Source organism: Sphaeramia orbicularis, chromosome 13, assembly GCF_902148855.1.
Source record: "Sphaeramia orbicularis chromosome 13, fSphaOr1.1, whole genome shotgun sequence".
Taxonomy (NCBI): Eukaryota; Metazoa; Chordata; class Actinopteri; order Kurtiformes; family Apogonidae; genus Sphaeramia; species Sphaeramia orbicularis.
In genome coordinates, this window is record NC_043969.1 from 40,712,721 (window position 1) to 40,733,873 (window position 21,153).

A 21,153-nucleotide genomic window follows, 5' to 3' on the forward strand; every position below is an offset into this window, starting at 1 on the left:
AAATAAACAAAATTTCATAAATAAAGAGTTAAAATAAAATAAAAATGTTCACAGATGTATGGTACATTAGGAAAATGTGGACACAGGGTTTACTTCATTAATATGCAGATTAGTGTTGGGTTTGTTCAAACTATTGCCCAAATATTGCACTAATGTCCATCGTAAATGATGCAAAATCCAAAGGGTTTAGTTAAATGATAGCAACAGTAAGAAGATCCGACACCCCACAGATGAAGCCATAAAAGTACCACTGAGTCGTTATGGGTTCAATATTGTAAAGCAATGGAATCGCACACTTCACGAAACCATTCCCTTGGTATTTGTGTGCATTAACGCTCAATAGCTGCTCTCAATTCAGCGACTGTTGCAGGTCTCATAGTGTAGACTTTGTCTTTTAGGTATCCCCATAAAAAAGTCTAGTGGTTTGAGGTCTGGGGAACTTGCCAAACAGGTGGATTGGACGAGGGGTTTCGTTGAATCCCCTTTGTGTTCACCAGACCTCACACCACTAGACTTTTTTTTATGGGGATACCTGAACGACAAAGTCTACGCTATAAGACTTGCAACAGTCGCTGAATTGAGAGCAGCCATTAAACATGAATGTACGCAAATGCTAAGGGAATTGTTTAGTGATGTGTGCGATTCCATTGCTTGGCGTTGTCAGCAGTGTCTGGACCAGAATGGACGCCAGTTTGAGAACAGGCAGAAAAGACAAAACAATTAAATGATGTTCGTAAATTCTGTTACATTTTGAAAATTAAATGAATTTAAATAAACACCTACTTTACAATTATTTAAAGTGTGTATACATTTTTTGGGACACCCTGTACATGTAAAGAATGTCGTCGTGGTCTTACTTTGGCTCGTACAGTCTGGATGTATTCGAAGTGGCCTCCGTCCTCCTGGAAGTTGATGGGTTTCTGGTTGAAGAACCACTGGAAGGCCACGTCCAGGGAGGTGTCATGGCTGGCCTTGCAGCTCAGCACCACGCTCTCGCCCACCGTCACCTCCACCCGGATCGGGCTGAGCTCCACACGCATGGCCTCTGGAAGCACAAAGCTGCTGCACTGTCACCCCAGGATAACCAACAGCTAGCATCGGGCAGCCGGGATCCGACACGAGAACCCCGACCCCGGCTCAGACCTCAGTCAGACAAACATCCCACTTTGCTCTAATGCAGTGATTCTCAACTGGTGTGTCACGACCCAAACGTAGATCACAAATCTGATTTCAGAGGGTTGTGGGCCTTTGTTTGGGCAAAAAAATAACATAATGAAACCAGTCTTTTTCATGGAACTGAGTGCTGTTCATTTGTAGTCCCCAACAGTAGGTGGCAGTAGGGGACACTTCACATTTGCTTGAATTAAGCAAAAAAATCTGCAAATGGAACAAATGAAAATGATCTTGGTAAGATTTTTTGAAATAAGATTTTCAAGATATATTGTTTAAAAAGAAGTTCTTACATCTCACTGAGGTGGCTCGGGGATCTGCTTCGGATGCCTCCTGGACGCCTCCCTGGGGAGGTGTTCCAGGCATGTCCCACCAGGAGGAGACCTCAGGGAAGACCCAGGACACGCTAGAGAGACTATGTCTCTTGGCTGGCCTGGGGAGAGGGAAGTCTGGGCATCCCTGCTTAGACTGTTACCCCCGTGACCTGACCCCGGATAAAGCGGAAGAGAATGGATGGATGGATCTCATTGAAAAGTTACTCTTTAGGTGATTTTGTCTTATTTTAAGTGTGATGAGATATTTGGACTAGAAATGAGAAAAATATACTTGGCAAGATTTTTTATTTTTTGCAATGCATTTTACATGTTCAAACAGGGGGTGTGGCACCAAGGACACTGGTAGATAAATGTGCAATCGATCAAGAATTCTAACTAGTCATAGAAATGTTAGCTTACCTTGTCATTGCTGATCACAGGGATCATGCTAACTAGCTTCTGTAAAGCAGGGTTAGGGTGAGTAACGAGCATACATCCATGTGGACAATGGACTGTCTTCTGCCGTCTTCACCCACTGGCTGAACACCAACAGGAAATAGAACTTTACTGACGCTTTGTTGATTCCCTAAAGTTTCGTAGTCTTGCTGTTTTTTTACCTCCATCAAGTAGATTATGTTTTCATCGGGGTTTGTTTGTTTGTTTGTCTGTCTGTTAGCAAGATAACTCAAAAAGTTATGGACAGATTTGGATAAAATTTTCAGGAAATGTTGATACTGGCACAAGGAAGAAATTATTAAATTTTGGTGGTGATCGTTGGGGGGGGGGGGGGGGGGGGGCGCTGATCTGTCTTGGTGGAGGTTTTCAAGTTTTTTTCATTTGAGCAATTAAATTATGGGTGAAAAGTGTGTTGTAATGCAAGCGCTTTGAACATGTACCCAGTAAAATATTACTGAAAATTGATTAGTAATGCCTTACTCTACTGCATTATAGCAAAAGGTATCTGTTACTGCAATGCATTACTTTTGTGACTCGTTACTCCCAACACTGTTAAGAGGTGATAGTGGGTCCTGAATCCAGACCAGTTGAGAACCACTGCTCTAATGCAGACCATGTTCAGAGCCTGGGAGAACCACTGCCTCTACGCTGCTAAAGTGTGTCCTTGTAATATGATTCTTGAATGTGAGGGCCCTTGTTCATGGTTGAGTAAGCACAATAAATTTCCTGGCACCCAAGCAAAGGTGGGAGGTAAAAATGACATTGGGGACTGTTTACTAGTGGCTGACTTGTGCTAATTTGGCAGAAAATAAAGGCCTCCAGGGCATCACTTACCTTTTACCCACAGTATGGCAGTCATCTCCGCCGAGCCCAACTGGTTCTCGGCCCGGCAGACGTAGCTCCCCTCATCCGCTCGACTGGAGTTTACAATCCTCAGAGTGTTGTTCCGTAACAACATAATCCTGCGAGGAAGGACACGCGAATCAATATTAGTATGAGAAACAAATTCACATGAGCAGCCGCCCTACAAGTTCAGATGCTAAGTCATGTGTCGGAGCAACAAGAAGAATAATAACAATATTCACAGGGGATGAGCAGGGCGTACATGTTCTTAAAATAATCACAAACTGGAGAATATGACGGAAAACAGTTGAAAATGACTCTAAATGTTTTTGAAGGACTAGAAACTGGCTGACTGTTGTTGTTTGCGCCACCAAAACCCTCCGATGACGGCAGAACGTCCAGCCAAGAGCACAGTCTGTGTTTGTTGTGTAACCTTTAATGAGGGAATGTGGGATTCAGCTGGACTTAATGAGATTGATATGCAGATATACGATAGGATTATTTATTACTCTGCCCCCGAAGGGGAGGCAAGGGGTATTGTTTTTTGGTTCGGTTTGTTTGTTTGTTTGCTAACACTCTAGCAGCAAAACTATGATAAATCAATCAATCAAATTTTATTTATATAGCGCCAAATCATAACAAAAGTTATCTCATGACACTTCACATATTGAGTTGGTTGAAACCAGACTCTAAGCCAACAACTAAGACAACAACAACAACAATAACAACTAATTACATTTTGAGAAAAGTAGGTCAAAGTTCACATTTTTATGAATTTTTAAAATCTTTTTTTTTTTCTTCCATTTACTTATAATGGGCGAAATTTCAAATGTCTAAAAAAACATCAATTTTGTTTCAATTTACTTCAAACTTGGCACATATATAGAGGCAATTAATATGCTGACATCAGCCCACGCATAAACATGATGACATCAGCTGGATCGATGCCAAAATAAGCTACAATACATCCAAAGGGCGGGGTTTGTTTTGCCTGGCACCACTTGTTTGTTTGTTTGTTTGTTTGTTAACACTGTAGCAGCCAAACTACTGGTTGAAATCATACCAAATTGGGTTTATATATTGCCAGTGATTCAAAACAGATGCGATTACATTTTGGGAAAAGTAGGTCAAAGTTCAGATTTTTTATGAATTTCTTAAATCTTTTTTCCCTCCATTTACTTATAATGGACAAAATTTCAAATTCCATACTTGACACATATATAGAGGCAATTAATATGTTGACATCAGCACATGCATAGACATGATGACATCAGCTGGATCGATGCCAAAATAAGCTACAATACGTCTGAGGGGCGGGGTTTGTTTTGCCTGGCACCACTTGTTTCTTTGTTTGTTTGTTAATACTTTAGCAGCAAAGCTATTGGTTGAATTCATACCAAATTGGGTTTATAAATTACCAGTGACCCAAAATAGATCTGATTACATTTTGGGAGCAGTAGGTCAAAGCTCTTTTTTTAAATGAATTTTTAAAATCTTTTTTTTTCCAGTTTCTTGTAATGGGCTAAATTTCAAATGTCTATAAAAACATAAATGTGGAATCAAAGACAGGAGTTTATGTATGTATGTATGTATGTATGTATGTATGTAAAATAAAAATGCTGTTAAAATGAAGTAAAAGTAAACTGCAAAATAAAGCAACAGTACAAATTCTGCCAAAGTACAGTTTAAATCTCACTGCAAAATTTCACCTTTAAACCTCAAAGTCCTAATAACATTTATTGATCTAAAATGCTTAATATCTTCTGAACCTCTAAGTCTATTCATTCAGGCAAAATACTGTTTATTATCTGATATGACCCATTTGGACATTCAGAGGTTCCGTAGTGAAGGTGGAAACACCATCATCTTCTACAGCATTGAATCACCAGTAAAACCCATGGAGTCAAATCAATGACAGTGGTTGTAGGTGGTTGTTTAATGTTCAGTTCATGATATGTTTTGCTGAAAAAGTCATGTTTTCTTCAATTTTCTCTCTTTTGATATGATAACATTTGAACTTACCCTGAACATGTACATGAGCAGGAAATTAAATATTGAAAAATACCTGATTTACAACGAAAAATACAAAATGCAGAGGATACAACTATGAAAAACAGTGATAAATCACTTAGTAAAGGGTAAAAGTAAAGAAAATTTTATTTGGAAGTCACTGAAAAAACAGTTCTAGGTCTTTAAGGGTTAATAAAATCCCTTCAAAACATTAAATGTTATAATTTATAATTTTATTACATATTTATGATGCATTCACTGCCATCAGGTTAAATTTGGTCCTTGTATTCAGGTCACTCTGGATGCTGAAATAAAACCCGTTAATGATGAGGCAGATTTGGAAACCTCTGAAAAAACTACCTCCCAACAGACACAACCTTGAACAGTTTTATTTACCTCTTTCCAAAGTGGATAAACCAGAAAGTAAACCCATAAAATGACCGATCCTGAATGATACATTCCATCTGACCCAGACAACAACACCCTTAGAATCCCAGACATACATCTGTTCAATAAAAGTCTTCCTCTTGAGGCTTTCAGTGTTAATTTGTTTCTGTTTTAGATTACAGTGACATGATTTCCATGCATCTATAAAACTGGACTCTACTGCATTTGCTTTGTAGCCAACACTAGTTCACGTCCTCACCTCTGTATTTTATATGAATCTGTACAACGGTCTCCTTTAAATCAGAGGAGAAAAATGCAGATGTTGCTTTTTACTGCCGAGGCATTGTTCAATAAACTACCTACTAACATCTCTGGTCTCTTATTGTATTAACAGTCGCTGCAGCAATAGATCAACTGCCCAAATTCTCCTAAATGTTCCCAGGGTGAATTCATTTTTTTCTTCTTTTCATGCGTCATATGCATACAGTGGCGGATCCAGAAAAAATGGAAGGGTGGTGGTGGTGGTGGTGGGTCATGAAAAGTCTGAATACCTGACAGAAAATGACATTGAATCCACATTTTGGTGCAGATTTTGGCTTTTAACCCTCACAGGTCTGAGCCTATTTTGGCAGATTTTAAGTACTTTTTAAATTTATTTATTTGTTTGTTTGTTTTGTTTTTGAGTACTTTTGTTTTTTCCTTTATATACTATATAATGAAATGTTTACTATACCCATGTTTGGTGTCTTTTTTTTCCAACACAACTTCATTTGGCTCAACTGCCTTTTATTTTTTCACTTTAACCTACTATATCAACACAAAAAACACACAAAAAATATTCAATCCGATTTGAAAAATGCATATAATTTATCGCATAAATAACACAAAGATGCTTAACGAACCTTTTCCAAAACTTTAAAAGTGAAGATTGGTTCCAAATATTAGATATATAAAATTAAAATTGTAATAAATTAAAACTATACTCAAATATTTGACGTAAAAGCAGATCTTTACATAGGTGTTTTCTCCCCCCCCCCCCCAGTCTCACGGTTTCTGCATCTGATTCAGGTGGGGGTCATTCTCACCCTTACCTGTAATGTTAACGCAGTCTGTGGATTAGAATCAGAAAATTTGGACAGTTTTTTCCGTTTTGAAAAAGGACAAGGTATAGGTAATTTGATTGTTTTAATACATGAAAATATTCTTTATTAAACATTAAAAAGTCAAAAAGTAAAAAAAACAAAAAAAAAAAAAACAAAAAAAAGCAAAATCTCATGTAAAATTAGGGCAAAAAACTGTATTTTAATTATGGAAAATTACCGTGTTTTTATGAGACGTTATTTCTCGTTATCTTACAGTATTTTTTCAGCACCCCTGCTGCTGGAATAATACCATTCTTTTTATTGTTTTTTTTTTGTTTTTTTTTTGTTTTTTGTTTTTTACAGTGTGTGCTTTGTTTACAGAACATAACGTGCTTTACAGTCATATTTCATAACACAATATACACTTTAATCTTTAATCTTAATTGACGCTGAAGCTTAAATGTAAATGTCACATCGCGAAAAGTACTTCTTTAGTCAACACACCATGATTAAAAAACTATATTTTACAGTATAAATACTACATAAAGCTAATTTAAGGGTTTTTTACAAACTGTTATGAAAGAATCGGATTGCATATATCTGTACCTCTCTTCAACACTTATTTTACCATCTTTCCTAAATTGCTTTTTTTAAATAACTTTTTTTTCTCAGTTTGTTTTATGTGTAAAGTCAGTTCATTTTGACATGAACTCCCCAGAAGAAGAGATCTAATATCTTTTATTCCTGAATAAGTAAAGGATAAATTAATACAAAGGGAATTATGAATAAAGCAATTCAACGTGCTTTGCATACATAAAATTAACACCCAGTGGAAAAAGAAAACAAAATGAAACAATAAAATTTTAAAAATATATGATTAAGAGACAGCACAGAGGGGATAAAATGTGAATAAAACAGCATTTAAATATTCAAGTATCCTTTTAAAACACCCTTTTATCTGACTGCTGTTGTAAATAATGCACTATTTTCTCAGTTTCTTGATATTTTCCTGGATATATTTTATTTATAGCGCTCAATAACAAACAGTGATACTTCTACGGAGCCAAAATAAAAACTAGTGTTGAAACATTATTATGAAAAATTCGATTCTCTTTTCATTTCAGTCCTCTGTTGGTTTACCTGTGATGATATCGGCATTATGATCATTACAACACATCCTCCCTGCAGACCGAGACTCTATATCGTGCAGATTTCTTTTCATTAGTTCATATTTATTTGTTTGTACACGCTCTAACCAAAGAGTTTGTTTACTCCTTGTTCTTGTAGAAGTAAAACATGGCGTTTTAATTGAGAAACAAGTATTTCCCATAGTTAATAGTATTTTTATCACAGTATATTTAATTTTAGACTGATGCAAGCATTTTATAAGCAGTCTTTGGCACAGGTTTGGACTTATTTGCACCAATACTTGATAAGGAAGGTTCTAATTGTAGTCTTTTGTAAATACTAGTCTATCCACTATGGTTTTCAGGTTGGACTTAAAGGAGTGATATTTTGCTTTTTTTTTTTTTTTTTAATGGAAATATGCATTTTCAGACATTTCCCTGTGGTCTACATAAACTGTAAATGCTCTGCTTGGGTCTGAATTCTTCATTAATTCAACTCCACAGGTCCATCTTCAACCCTATTTCTGAGGAATGACACCAGAAAGGTGGTTTTGAGCGCTGGCCCTTTAAATGCAAATGAGCCACTTCAGGCCCTGCCCCCTCCAGGTTGTTGGCTGTGCTGCTCTGTCCCGTTCAACCAACAACTGAACATTTTAGGTCATCGGCTCCAAGTTTGGACATATTTTCAGTTTGTACTACAACTGCTGTTGCTGACAATTATGTCGAGAAATATTCGTCGGAAGTCTTGACCTTATATTTGCAAATGTCGTGATGTAACTAGTTATAGATGTAACAAATTAAGCAGGAATGAAAACAGGTTGTAGAAATCCACTCGATTTTTGCCAAAATGAATATAAAGATAGCTTTGCAGCACCTGGAGGGTTCAAATTCAAACTGTATGAACTATTAGGGTCCAAATACACAAATAAATGAAACAAAGACTAAGAAAAGTGGGTTTAGCAAAATATGAGCCCTTTAAAAGGCGGCCTAAGTGTCCTCATGTTTTCTTTGCAATAAAAGTGTTAGAAAATGTTGTTTTTGCTAATTCTTTTGCACCTTTTTTTTCAGGAAAAACTTATCTTTCAATATTTGGCCATTAATTATCATTATTATCAATAATAAATGCTTAAAACAGTCAATTTTAGTTAAAAAAAAAAAAAAAAAAAAAAAAAAGCAATATTATTATCAGAAACAACTGTAAATATCCATAATTAAACTTCTTGAGATTGCAGAAATAAACTTTCAACTATTTTACATCTGCACAAACATACTCTTTGGTCTAGTACATTCAGTGTCTATATTTCGACTTCATATTCTTTAGCTTGTGTGGAAATCTCTGAAACAGTTCCTTTCTACTTGTAATCAAGTCCTATATCGCTGCTGTAAAGTGTTATATACTGTAGTGTTGAAAAGCTGAGAGCCTGCGCTTTCCGATGCTGTTTGAAATTTGTGGATAGCATAAACGGTTCAGGAGTTACAGTAATATGAAAGCTGTAAAGTACAAAATGTGGACTTGCATGACATCTTATACTTTTGAGGTGGAAACAGGAAACCCCTCCCACACATGATCAGTGGATGGTGGACATCATGAGGTTTTTACATATGGAGAAGATGAGATGTACGTGAGCAGGATCAACTGCAAAATTCTATAAAGTATGGTAGCCTTTTCTAAAAAACATAGAAACTTATAGTATGAGCAATTTATCATGACTTTAAATCAAATCACCACTCATCACCTGGATAACTGCAGGTATTATATGTATTTTCTCTTCTGTATTTTTATTTATTTATTTTAATGTATTCTTGTATTTTACTCTGTTATTTTGGCTTTTATTTATTCTTCTGTACAACACTTTGGTCCACTATGGTTGTTTTAAAGAGTTTTACAAATAAAGTTGGATTGGATATTTTATTTCTTTTATTGTTATTTCTTCTTTTATATATATATATATATATATATATATATATATATATATATATATATATATATATATATATATATGTAATAACATAATTTACTTAATGTTATTTTATTTATTTTTGCTTTTGCTATATTTTCACATGTAGAATTTGTGTAAATATTATGCACCTCCTGTTCATATTCATAATGTCTTTCGGTGTTTATATATTTACATTTTTATGTTTATATCTTAGTTGGGGGTGGGGACTTAGGTTAAGAGGGACGGCAAAAATGTACACACTACTCGCTTTTCCGTTAGACGTATGCGTAAAACTTCAATGATATTTACAAAATGTTGAAAAAACAGAAGTGTATAATGTTGGTTTTTCCATTAAATCACAAATGCAATGATTTGTTTATTTATTATCGCGAAATGACACGAGAAGTCATTCCATAAACATGGCGACGAATGTAAATATGGTGTTGATTTACAGATGTATTCATTATTATTATTATTATTATTATTATATATTACCCCTCTATCTCGTACTAAATTAAAAAATGATTGGGTTTCCTGGTGTGTCCACACATACCGCCATGTTTTTTCTCCTTCTTCGCTTGTTGTAACGTCCGTCAACATCTGGTTTTTTAATTCACCTGACTCTAGTTGCGAAAAAAGGTCTTTCCATTGCAGTTTTGCATGATATAACATTTGCACTACGCCCGAAAAACCACCTCTTGCCAGCACAAAAACTTTTAATCGACAAATGAGACTTGTCATTTGTTGTTTTTCCTTTCTGTAAATTTTTTGCGCAATTTGAGGGTCAGTGGAAAAGTGACTACTGCTGTGGTTTCCAACCTTTTTTGGCTCATGACTCCATTTTAACATCACAAATTTCTGGTGACTCCAGACATTCAAAACAGAGACTTTTTTTTTTGTTGCTAAAATTCATTTGTTTTTGATCATGTAATAATTTGCTACACTATGTCGCAAATAAACATAAATTTTACATGACATTTAGTTTATATAATGTATATTATTATGGACAGAGGCAGAAAAGCCAGGTGTAGATTACTGCACAAAGTGAGAATGTTATTTTCCTTGGTCAGGATATGTACAGTCAGTCCAGCTTGGATTTCCAAGGCTGACAATGAATACTGAACAAACAAGAACTCAAACTATGAATTATGAAAGAGCTGCAGCATCTGAAACTGACCACAATGAACATTTGACAGATAAACAGAACCACAGTGCTTCAGTTTCAGCTTCACAGTTTGTCATTTTTTACTAGTAAGTTGTTTTTTTTTTTCTTTCATTTTTATCAATTACTAGAAATTTCAGGCGACCCCATTTGAATTCCAGGTGACCCCAATGTGGGGTCCTGACCCCAAGGTTGAAAAACACTGGACTACTGTATGATGTACCCATGTTATGATATTGAAAACCCATCAATAAACTTTGGGAAAAAAAGTGCAAATTATAGCAGCAGAGAGATAGCCGTTGTTAAAGGGTTAAATTAAATGAACACTGAAAACCTTGAAAATAGCAGAGAGCCAAATGTAAATGACACCAGTGTCTTAATGCCCAGAACAAAGCAGCAATGTAATCCTGTGTCTCACTGAGGTCTGGCAATGAGCCTTTGAAAAAAAAAAAAAAAAAAAAAACAGCTCCATTTGTGTCATTTGAGGACAAAATTAAAGCGTATGGAAAGAAATGACGAAATGACATTATTATTATAATTATTATTATTATTTTTCCCTCTATGTTGTTACTTTCATGAATCTGGGTAAAAAAAACCTTCATGGTGCTGACGAAACCTAAATACAGACACAGATGTGCATATGAATGAATGAATGAATGTTTTTATTATTGTGTCTTGCATAAAGAACATGCCCAGCCCTTACATGGGCTTATAAGACACCAAAAATACACACCAAAAATCAAACACCAGACAATAGGCACAATAGACATGAAAAAACAAAACACTGAACTATTTAAACAAACACATCTGCCGCTTTTTCCAGGCTTTACAAACAAATAATGCTAATTTATATACATTAGAACTAAACAACCATTTCATCTTGTCATCATAAGTGCTCCAGAACAGATCAGGATTTCGGATACACATGTCATCAAACAAAGGGGCTCTCAGTTCATCATATAGAGGACAATACAAAAGAAAATGTGATTCAGTTTCCACTTCCCCCAAATCACACAGTCCACAAAGCCTGTTTTCTTCTGGGGTTTGGGTGAATCTCCCAGTTTCCAAGGCCAAGGGAAGGATTCCTATTCGCAACTGAGCAATTAGGGACCTTTGGTTCCTGGTCAAATTTGCGCTGACATAAAATTCTGTTTTATACAGGGTGGGGAAGCAAAATTTACAATGAACATTTAGTTGTTTTTTCTCAGCAGGCACTACGTCAATTGTTTTGAAACCAAACATATATTGATGTCATAATCATACCTAACACTATTATCCATACCTTTTCAGAAACTTTTGCCCATATGAGTAATCAGGAAAGCAAACGTCAAAGAGTGTGTGATTTGCTGAATGCACTCGTCACACCAAAGGAGATTTCAAAAATAGTTGGAGTGTCCATAAAGACTGTTTATAATGTAAAGAAGAGAATGACTATGAGCAAAACTATTACGGGAAAGTCTGGAAGATACTATTAAAGAAGAATGGCAGAAGTTGTCACCCGAATATTTGAGGAACACTTGCGCAAGTTTCAGGAAGCGTGTGAAGGCAGTTATTGAGAAAGAAGGAGGACACATAGAATAAAAAAATTTTCTATTATGTCAGTTTTCTTGTGGCAAATAAATTCTCATGACTTTCAATAAACTAAGTGGTCATACACTGTCTTTCAATCCCTTTCAATCAAAATATTGTAAATTTTGCTTCCCCACCCTGTGTGTGTTTTTTAGTTGAATGTATGTCCGCAGCTTCAGTTTAGTCAGGATCCCATTCATCCATTTTTCTTCAAAAGCAGACATTAGGTTAGCTCTGATCTTATTAATACTAGATCAGGGGTGGGCAACCTGGGGGTCCGGGGCCACATACGGCTCTTGAGCCCTTTTGCAGTGGCTCATTGTAGCTTTGTCAAAAAACATATGGAAATGAATAACCCTTTTTTTTTGGTACACGTTTTGCCACAGCAATAAAGTGATTCTGATGTCATGCAGTTGTAAAAATGTAGACTCTACTCCAACAATAGTAATAGTAGCAAAAGTAGACTACTTTTAAATTTTATAACATTGAAGGTATTCATCTGTATTCTCCATTGCAAAGAAAGCCTTCACTTACCAGTTGATTTTTGCATCAAACAAAAATAATGACAAATATCACTGTTTTCTTTAATTTTGTCATTTCTTTTTAGTTTTGCAAATGCACTGAAACTTTGATTTATTCTCCACGTATTCTGTACAAACTAATCCTAAAGAGCTTCTTAAAGAGTCACTAGTCTGAGGGAAGGTATAGGGTTTCCTTTTGCTCCAGACAGTTTAGTTTTTCTTTTTCTGCACTGTAACAAATTACTGTAAAAAAAAAAAAAAAAAACAGTAAATTTTGTACAGTATCATGCTGTTATTTGTAAATACAGTATGATGCTGTAAATAATGAGGTCTTTAAGGTGCAAATTTAAAACAGCAAGCTACTGCAAAATTTGACAGTATTCTACAGTATTTTCTTCAGGTCCTCCACTGCTGTCCGCCCAGGACTGGTTTGAACAAAATCATCTGGCATCAAATCCCACCAGCTCATTTAGAAAAGATTCAGTCAAAGGAACTAACTAACTATAGACTTGCTGCATCAAAGGTAAGTGGTTCTTTTTCGAAGCAGAAGGATAAAATAAAATGAGAAAATAACTGAGGATGACTAATTTCAGCTGGACTTAACCCCATACAGGCTGGGAACAGAACCACCTGATGCTTCTACCAACACTGCCAGAACTCCATCCTGCTCCAACTGTTCATTTATCAAGGAAATTGTGATTTTATCGATGGAACTGTGGCATTTTGGGTTCATTAAACATTAAATTGCCTCCATAAACTGGATGCAACTTGCACAGTATAACACGCGTGATAATACTGTTTATATTTCGGGGTGTTAGCCGTATGTAGCAAACATGCGGCTAACTTAAGCTGAAGCATACTTGCTAGCTGCGAAGTGGACACCGTTAAACTAAACAGCGTGTCAATTGACATGGTTATATGTTATAATGTTACCTCTTGTTTGAGCTTTTCTAGCAATGTTCATGATTTTGTATTTTAAAATGTAATTTGAAATGTTAAAATCCTAGCTTTTCGCTGTGTTATACTGTAAATATTACATTAAATATGTTTGACAGTAATATATTGTCTCTTGGAAGACGGTAGTTACTGTAAGATGTAGCAACTGTGGCTAACAGTATTTTACTGTAAAAGGTACATTAACCCTTTCATGCACTGTGGTCACTACAGCGGACAGTTATTCTACAGTTGGTCTCTTATATATTTATGGATTTTGTTGTTTTACTTGCATATCAACCAACACAGTGGATACTTATGCACCATCCCATAATACACTGCAATTCATACCATTACTGTAACATTCCTGTTCTTGATTAACCTGATCTGCAGCATCATATTTGAGTGTAAATCAATTGCTAATTGTTATTAGACTGTAATTAACTGTTGTTGGTTTTTTTGTTTGTTTGTTTGATTGTTTTTTTTATGTTTTGTTGTTTTTTGCACATTATTTGAGTGAGTAATAACTACTATTATAGTATGTTAAAATGTGAGAAAACATCAGATTAGCAACATTAAAAAAAAAAACATTTATTTCATAGTTTTCACACAGTATGTCAGTAAATACATGTTTCTTTGCTTCAAAACTTAAACGCATGGTGTCCACCTGAGTAGACATTTTTGTAACACCATGAAAAATAGGTTCATAAAAAAAAAAAAAAAATTCAATCACATTGTTTTTTTTAATGCCTAAAGAGGAATAAAAACACTCAGGAAAAAAAAAAATCTTGATTAAGGTTCTCATAATTCATGCATGAAAGGGTTAAATACAGCCCAGTACCGTAATACTTTTTACAGCAAGAAACTGTAGTTGTAGATTACAGCAGAGTTACTGTAGAATAACAGTAACATGCTGGCAACTCTAGCTGCCAGTATTTTACTGTTATTTAACGGTAAAATTTGTTACAGTGTGTCCTAAAATGACTCTTTAGATTGCAAAGGTTGCCGACCGATATACTAGATGAAAGGTTGTTGTGAAATATATATTGAAGTTGTGCTTCTGCAAAGACAGATCTGACCTCTGCCGCCCAAGGGGACCTTGTCTTACTCCAGCCAAATACTTTTTTGGTTATTCGATTATCTGGCATATTAATAATTCGATTTCATTATCTAACCATTTCACATTTTCTTTGAATTGCACCAGGAACCCAACCCATGTCACCCTGCGCTGCCAAAACTGCAGCATATCATTGAGCCGTGGTCCTCATGGGAAACAGGACTGTAATAGAGAGGAAAATAAAGCCCACTACTCTGATAAACACCACGCTGCATTATGCAGCTAAAGGACACTCTGCACTGACTTGTAAATAAGAACTGTGGAATAAAGCGCTTGAGATCAGATTAAGAAGGATATGACTGTATCCAACGAGGCTGGAGAGAGATAAGAGAGCAGATGCATCAAAGAAGCGTCGAGGAGAAAATAAAAATATCAATATCACAATTTGGGTTTTTCTGCGTGACGTATAGACGCGGGTTATTTTGGATTAGAAAATCAATTTCATCCCACATCAAACAAAGGGACGCCAGGTTCTCTCATCCTTTAATTTAATACACATTGTTTGGCATTTATAGATTTAAAACACTCAGCTCTTTCATCAGCGGAGAAGTGATTGGAAATTGCCAACGAGGAGCTCGAGAAGGCGTGACCAAATTTTTTGCCGCACGGACCGATCGCATGCAATCTGCCGCCGGGACACATTGTTTAAATTAGAGGCTGAATCCACATCTGACAAGGACACGGAGGCACAGAGGACATGACGATGATGATGATGATGATGGTGGTGGTGGTGGTCGGTGGAGAGGATATGTAAATCTATTCTACCTCGGAAAATCTACAGAAACACTAGAGCAGGGGTGTCAAATATACGGCCCGTGGCCCAAAACTGGCCCATCAAATGGTTCAATCAGGCCCATGGGATAAATTTCATAAATGTAAAAATTACACTGAAAATATTAACAGACAAGGGTTAAAAACGACGCAAGTATTAATAACTTTTCCCCCTTTTATGACCAAATACTCAAGTGTTCGTACAATTTCAGTTCATTCAAACTGATTCTCTTTCACACACACACACACACACAGTAGGATTTTTCAAAAGAGAAGAACGTCAGCCAATGAGAACGCAGGTACGAAGAAACGTCAGCCAATGACAGTGCAGGTAGGCAGAACGTCAGCCAATGAGAGTGCGGGTAGACAGACTGTCAGCCAATGAGAACGCAGCGTCACAGAATGTCAGCCAATGAGAGTGCAGGTAGACAGAACGTCAGCCAATGAGAGAGCAGGTAGGCAGAACGTCAGCAAATGAGAACATAGGTAGACAGAAGATCAGCCAGTGACAGTGCAGGTAGGCAGAACGTCAGCCAATGAGAGCACAGGTAGAACGTCAGCCGATGACAGCGCAGGTAGAACGTCAGCCAATGAGAGCACAGGTAGACATAATGTCAGCCAGTGAAAGTGAAGTAGACAGAACGGCAGCCAGTGACATCACAGTTAGACAGAACATCAGCCAATGAGAGCACAGCTAGACAGAATGTCAGCCAATGAGAGCACAGGTACACAGAACATCACCCAATGGCAGCGCAGGTAGAACATCAGCCAATGAGAGCGCAGGTAGAACGTCAGCCAATGACAGCACAGGTACACAGAAATGTCAGCCAATGAGAGCGCAGGTAGAACATCAGCCAATGAGAGCGCAGGTAGACAGAATGTCAGCCAATGAGAGCACAGGTACACAGAACATCACCCAATGGCAGCGCAGGTAGAACATCAGCCAATGAGAGCGCAGGTAGAACGTCAGCCAATGACAGCATGGGTACACAGAAATGTCAGCCAATGAGAGCGCAGGTACACAGAACGTCAGCCAATGAGAGCACAGGTAAAATATCAGCCAATGAGAGCGCAGGTAGAACATCAGCCAATGAGAGCGCAGGTAGAACATCAGCCAATGAGAGCGCAGGTAGACAGAATGTCAGCCAATGAGAGTACAGGTACACAGAACGTCAGCCAATGAGAGCACAGGTAAAATATCAGCCAATGAGAGCGCAGGTAGAACATCAGCCAATGAGAGCGCAGGTAGATAGAATCTCAGCCAATGAGAGTGCAGGTAGGCAGAACAACAATAATAAAAGCTTCATTAAAATACTAAATAATGAGTATTAATAACTGTATATGTATTTTTTTTATAACCGCCAAAAAAACATGGATGGAAGGTGGAACCGGACCAGAGTGCGAGGTCTTTGCATTCACAAACTGATCTAACAGGCTGGAATGGATCTGTTGGGGGGCTGGTTTTGGCCCACAAGCCGTATATTTGACATCCCTGATCTATAGGTAATTATTCTATTATTTTATTGGTCCGGCCCACTTCAGATCACATTAGGCTGACTGTGGCCCCTGAATTAAAATGAGTGTGCCCCCCCTGCTCTAGTCGATCACAGCCATCAGAGGTAAAATCCACAAATAAAACTGTTCGCTGCCCAATCCCAAATTTTTCCCCAAATGTCCAAATTACAGACTCAGTGTTTAACTGTCAAAACAAAGCCTCTGCTGCATACTTTCAAACTAATGGGATTAATACTTTCTATTTAAGAGACAAAAGCCCTGAACATTAGCGGAAATCCATGTTAATTACAAACCTCCATTAAGTCAGAACAGCTGTCAATGGCAGATAAACGTCAAGCTGCTTCGATTCCAGCCTCGTTCTTCCAAGAATACAGCGTCTGTGCGCTTGCATTGCTCCATAGGTAACGTCAGACAAACCTTTTTTGGAGTCACCGTGACCCCGACCCCCATCCTTTTGTTTATTCAGCCTTCTGCAGATAAAAATCTTATTCTCACAAGGTTGACCTGCAGCTGACCAGAAATGGCCTTCAATACACGGTTATCCACTCCATTAACCCACAATTGGACTGTTAGCGTCCTGCCATACTGTCAGATTCAACGTTTTAGATGAAAATATAAAGTATATAAACATATAAAAATAAAACCACTGTTTAAAGTGAAGAGGAAACAATGACAGAGGTTAAAGAGGGATGCAATGATAGTCAAACATGAGTTTATATCGATAATGACAAGTAGCATCACAGCAAAAACACAAAAAGGCACACTTTTACCTTTTCTTAAGCAACCAAAAGCAAGGCAAGGCAAGTTTATTTGTATGGCACATTTCAGCAACAAGGCAATTCAAGGTGCGTCACACAGGACATTGAAATATAACGACAAGGGAAAAAGAAACACATTTAAAACATTATAAAACAAAAATGTAAAAGGTGATTAAAAACAGCAAGTAAGAAAACAACACATAAAATCCAAAAATATAAAAATACACACATATAAAAGTAAGAGTTGCAGTGCAGAGTTTTGAAAGAGAATATCAAATTTAAAAAGTCAAAAGCCTTTTAGTCAAAGGCAGCAGTGAACAGGTGAGTCTTTAACCTGGACTTAAAAGAACTCAGACTCTCAGCAGACCTGATATTTTCTGGTAGTTTGTTCCAGATATACGGAACTGTCAGTAAAGTCTGTACAATGTAAATATTCAAATCAGATGTGGTTCTAAGCTGCTTCTTGGATGTTTTTTCCCCAACAAACATCATTTTATCCAGATTTTACAGCCCTGAATGAATATGCAAATGTTAAAATCTAAATGGATTGGCTTGTACATATAAATTATATGATACACTATAAAAGTATTATTTAGACAAATTACATTCAGGTGTTTCATTGCTAACAAAAAAAAAAGCAAAGTGACAAATGACATAATATAATTAAATACTGCCATAAAAATGTTGTTTTTGGGGTTTTGATCCGAGCCCCACAAACAGTATCATTAGCATACTAGTGCCTCCACATGCCTGAAAAAATCTGTGGGACCAAGGACGGGGGGGGGGGGGGGGGGGGGGGTAATTCTACAAGTAACACCATGGACCTGTATGTGGAGGATGTGTGGACGAAGGTGAGAAAGTGGAAGTAAACGCCTTAGCATTGACCCCAAAATCAAATTTGCGACCAGGGGGGTACAATATGACCCCCCTTCACTGACCTCAATCCGATACATGAGTGGGCTGAGTATGTGATGAGTGATTTATAATGTTGTGATGTTTAACAGTACTCGCTAATGCACATGCATGCACGCACAACAATGTCACTCGCAAACCCCCCGTGTGCTTGCCCCCCCGGGTTCATAACCACTGGGTTAGAACATGCAGCAGGTGGAACTAATTAATGTTTTAGCGTTGGAGCACCCTGGACTCATTTTAGGGACGTACAACAAACAAATCTACTGCCATGGTGATCTGTAACTAGACTACACAAAGAGTTTAGGTTTGGAGAACGGACAAGGATTGGACTGGTAAAGAAAAATGTGCAATGTTTCTGTTTTTGGACAGTTTAGTTTGCACTTTAACCCCTAAAATCCCAAACAGCCACTGGTGATCAAAACCATCTACTCATCAAACAGGTTTAACACCTGTTTATCCACTAATCCTATCAATACATGTCAATAATTGGTGTGAAATACAGTTATTCATCTTTTCATAGTCATCAGACATGACCCATTTGGATGTTCGGAGGCTCCGTAGTTACCATGAAAACACTGTCGTCTTCTACAACATTGATTCACCAGTGGAGTTTGATGAATGACAGTGGATGGAGACACTGGGTTTATGCTCAATTAATGACAGATTTTACCGAAGAAGTCACTTTATCTTCAGTTTTCTCTGTTTTGGTATAATAACCTTTGAATTTACTCTGAGGTTTAATGAACATCTACATAATCAGTGAAATAAGTATCAGAAAATATATGATTTACATTGAAAAAAACTCAAAATAAAGAGGATAATATTACAATAAATGGAGATAAAACACATACGAAAGGTTATATATGGAGAGAAAAATATATTTGGGGAACTGCCACGGAAGCACCACTGGGTCTTTATGGGTTAATGTTCTGAGATATGCAATGTAAATGGGCTCATTGTAGCCATGGATATTATTAAAATGTTCATGTTTGTTACCAAAATTTGTTTGTTGTTCTCAAAAAAGCAACGTTTTAGGTACGATAATTGCACATTTCCTATCTTCATTTGGAAAAATATTGGGTCAGGGAGCAGTCTTGTTCAGTTTATATGTATTATTCAAGCAAAAATCGAAATAATTTTTAGCTTGAGCAAAAAATTATTCAAGGAAAAGCAAACAGCATTGTTGCAATCAGGGCCGTAGCACCAAATTCTGGGCCCATACACAAAAAGTCCTGATGCCCCCCCGACACACACACACATCCACCCATCTGCCAAAGGTCTTACCCACCAACACAAGGCTAACATTATGATATAACCATAATTCGCAAGTCTGTTTAAGCTACTGTATAAGAAAACACAACCACGCAAGACTGTATTTACCCATTCTATTTCCTGAGTGAACAAGAATGGGCCAAATTTTTCAATAGTCTATAGTAATATGTCATAAAAGGTAACCAAACAAAACAAGACTCAAAAGTCATTTTCCTTTAAAGACACAAAAAAGGCAACAGATTTGAACAAGTATTCCAAAAATAAAAATAACACAATTCCATACATTCCAGTTTACTGTACAGAAAATGCCCACTGACAGGTCTTCTTGCTAGCAAAATCCCTGATGAGGTCTTTAAAGTCCAATGCTCTTGCCAATGTGCTTTCAATGGAGAGAATAGCCTAATAAGCAAGGTGCGTTTCTCAAACTCCATGTGGAGGGAACCATTTTGCGCTTTTCTCGAGGGGTGTTCATAGAGTAGTGACAGTAGTCTTTACTTTTTTGAAATACAATAATATACCAATTTATAAAATGTAATGCGTGAAGCTTGCATATCAGGCCTGTGACTGTACTGATATGGCTAATCTTGCGTTCGAAAAGAAAAAAGCTAAAAAATAAAAATAGCAGAGTGGTCTGAGGAAGAGGTCTATGACTTACTAAATTCCTTAATAAGCACTCGCGGAGATATTTCTATATTCAAAAATGATCAAAATTTATTTTCACCAACAAAAATATTCTCCATGGTTGACTTCTACTTCACAATAATCAAACAAAAAAAAACTTCTTAAGCAGATATAGCATGTTTAGTGGTAGATAAACTGTCTCACTCCTCACTCCTTCTTCATGACAGTCAGACAAAAGGCCTGAACCAGCTGTCCTCTCTCCCTAATCACAGGAGGAGGACGGTGCGATCAGGAGGAGGGCGTGAGCAGCTGAAAACAATATGAAATCAATCATAATTCATTAATCAATATGACCATTTGCCTTATTTTGATTTACCATTATCCAAAATATTAATAAATAATGTAAGTGGCTCCAACAAGTACACGTACCGAACCGTTTCGGTACACACCTGTTCGGTTCGGTACACAGCTGTACCGAAACGGCACAGTATGATGAGAAAAAGAAAAAGAAACGAAAGACGTCGTTCGATGAGGAACTTAAAATCCGCGCAAGTTCCACACGGGTATATGGAAGGACGCAAACATTGACCCGAAATATGAAATAGCAGCTGATATAAGGTTAAAAAAAAACAACAAATATGATGTGAACCTGGAAGGAAGAGACTGAAGA

The 21,153-nt window shown here is 37.0% G+C and overlaps 1 protein-coding gene across 1 annotated transcript in view; it reads right to left on the bottom strand.

Moving 5' to 3' along the window:
• Positions 1–21,153, bottom strand: part of cntn5 (contactin 5) — a 513,272-nt gene that overhangs the window by 100,248 nt on the left and 391,871 nt on the right. Inside the window, exons 13-14 of the mRNA XM_030151777.1 lie at positions 2,775–2,902; positions 858–1,045 (exon numbers count right to left, since the gene is read on the bottom strand). Of these exons, the coding sequence (XP_030007637.1) occupies positions 858–1,045; positions 2,775–2,902 (316 nt within the window). The remainder of the gene's footprint in view (positions 1–857; positions 1,046–2,774; positions 2,903–21,153) is intronic.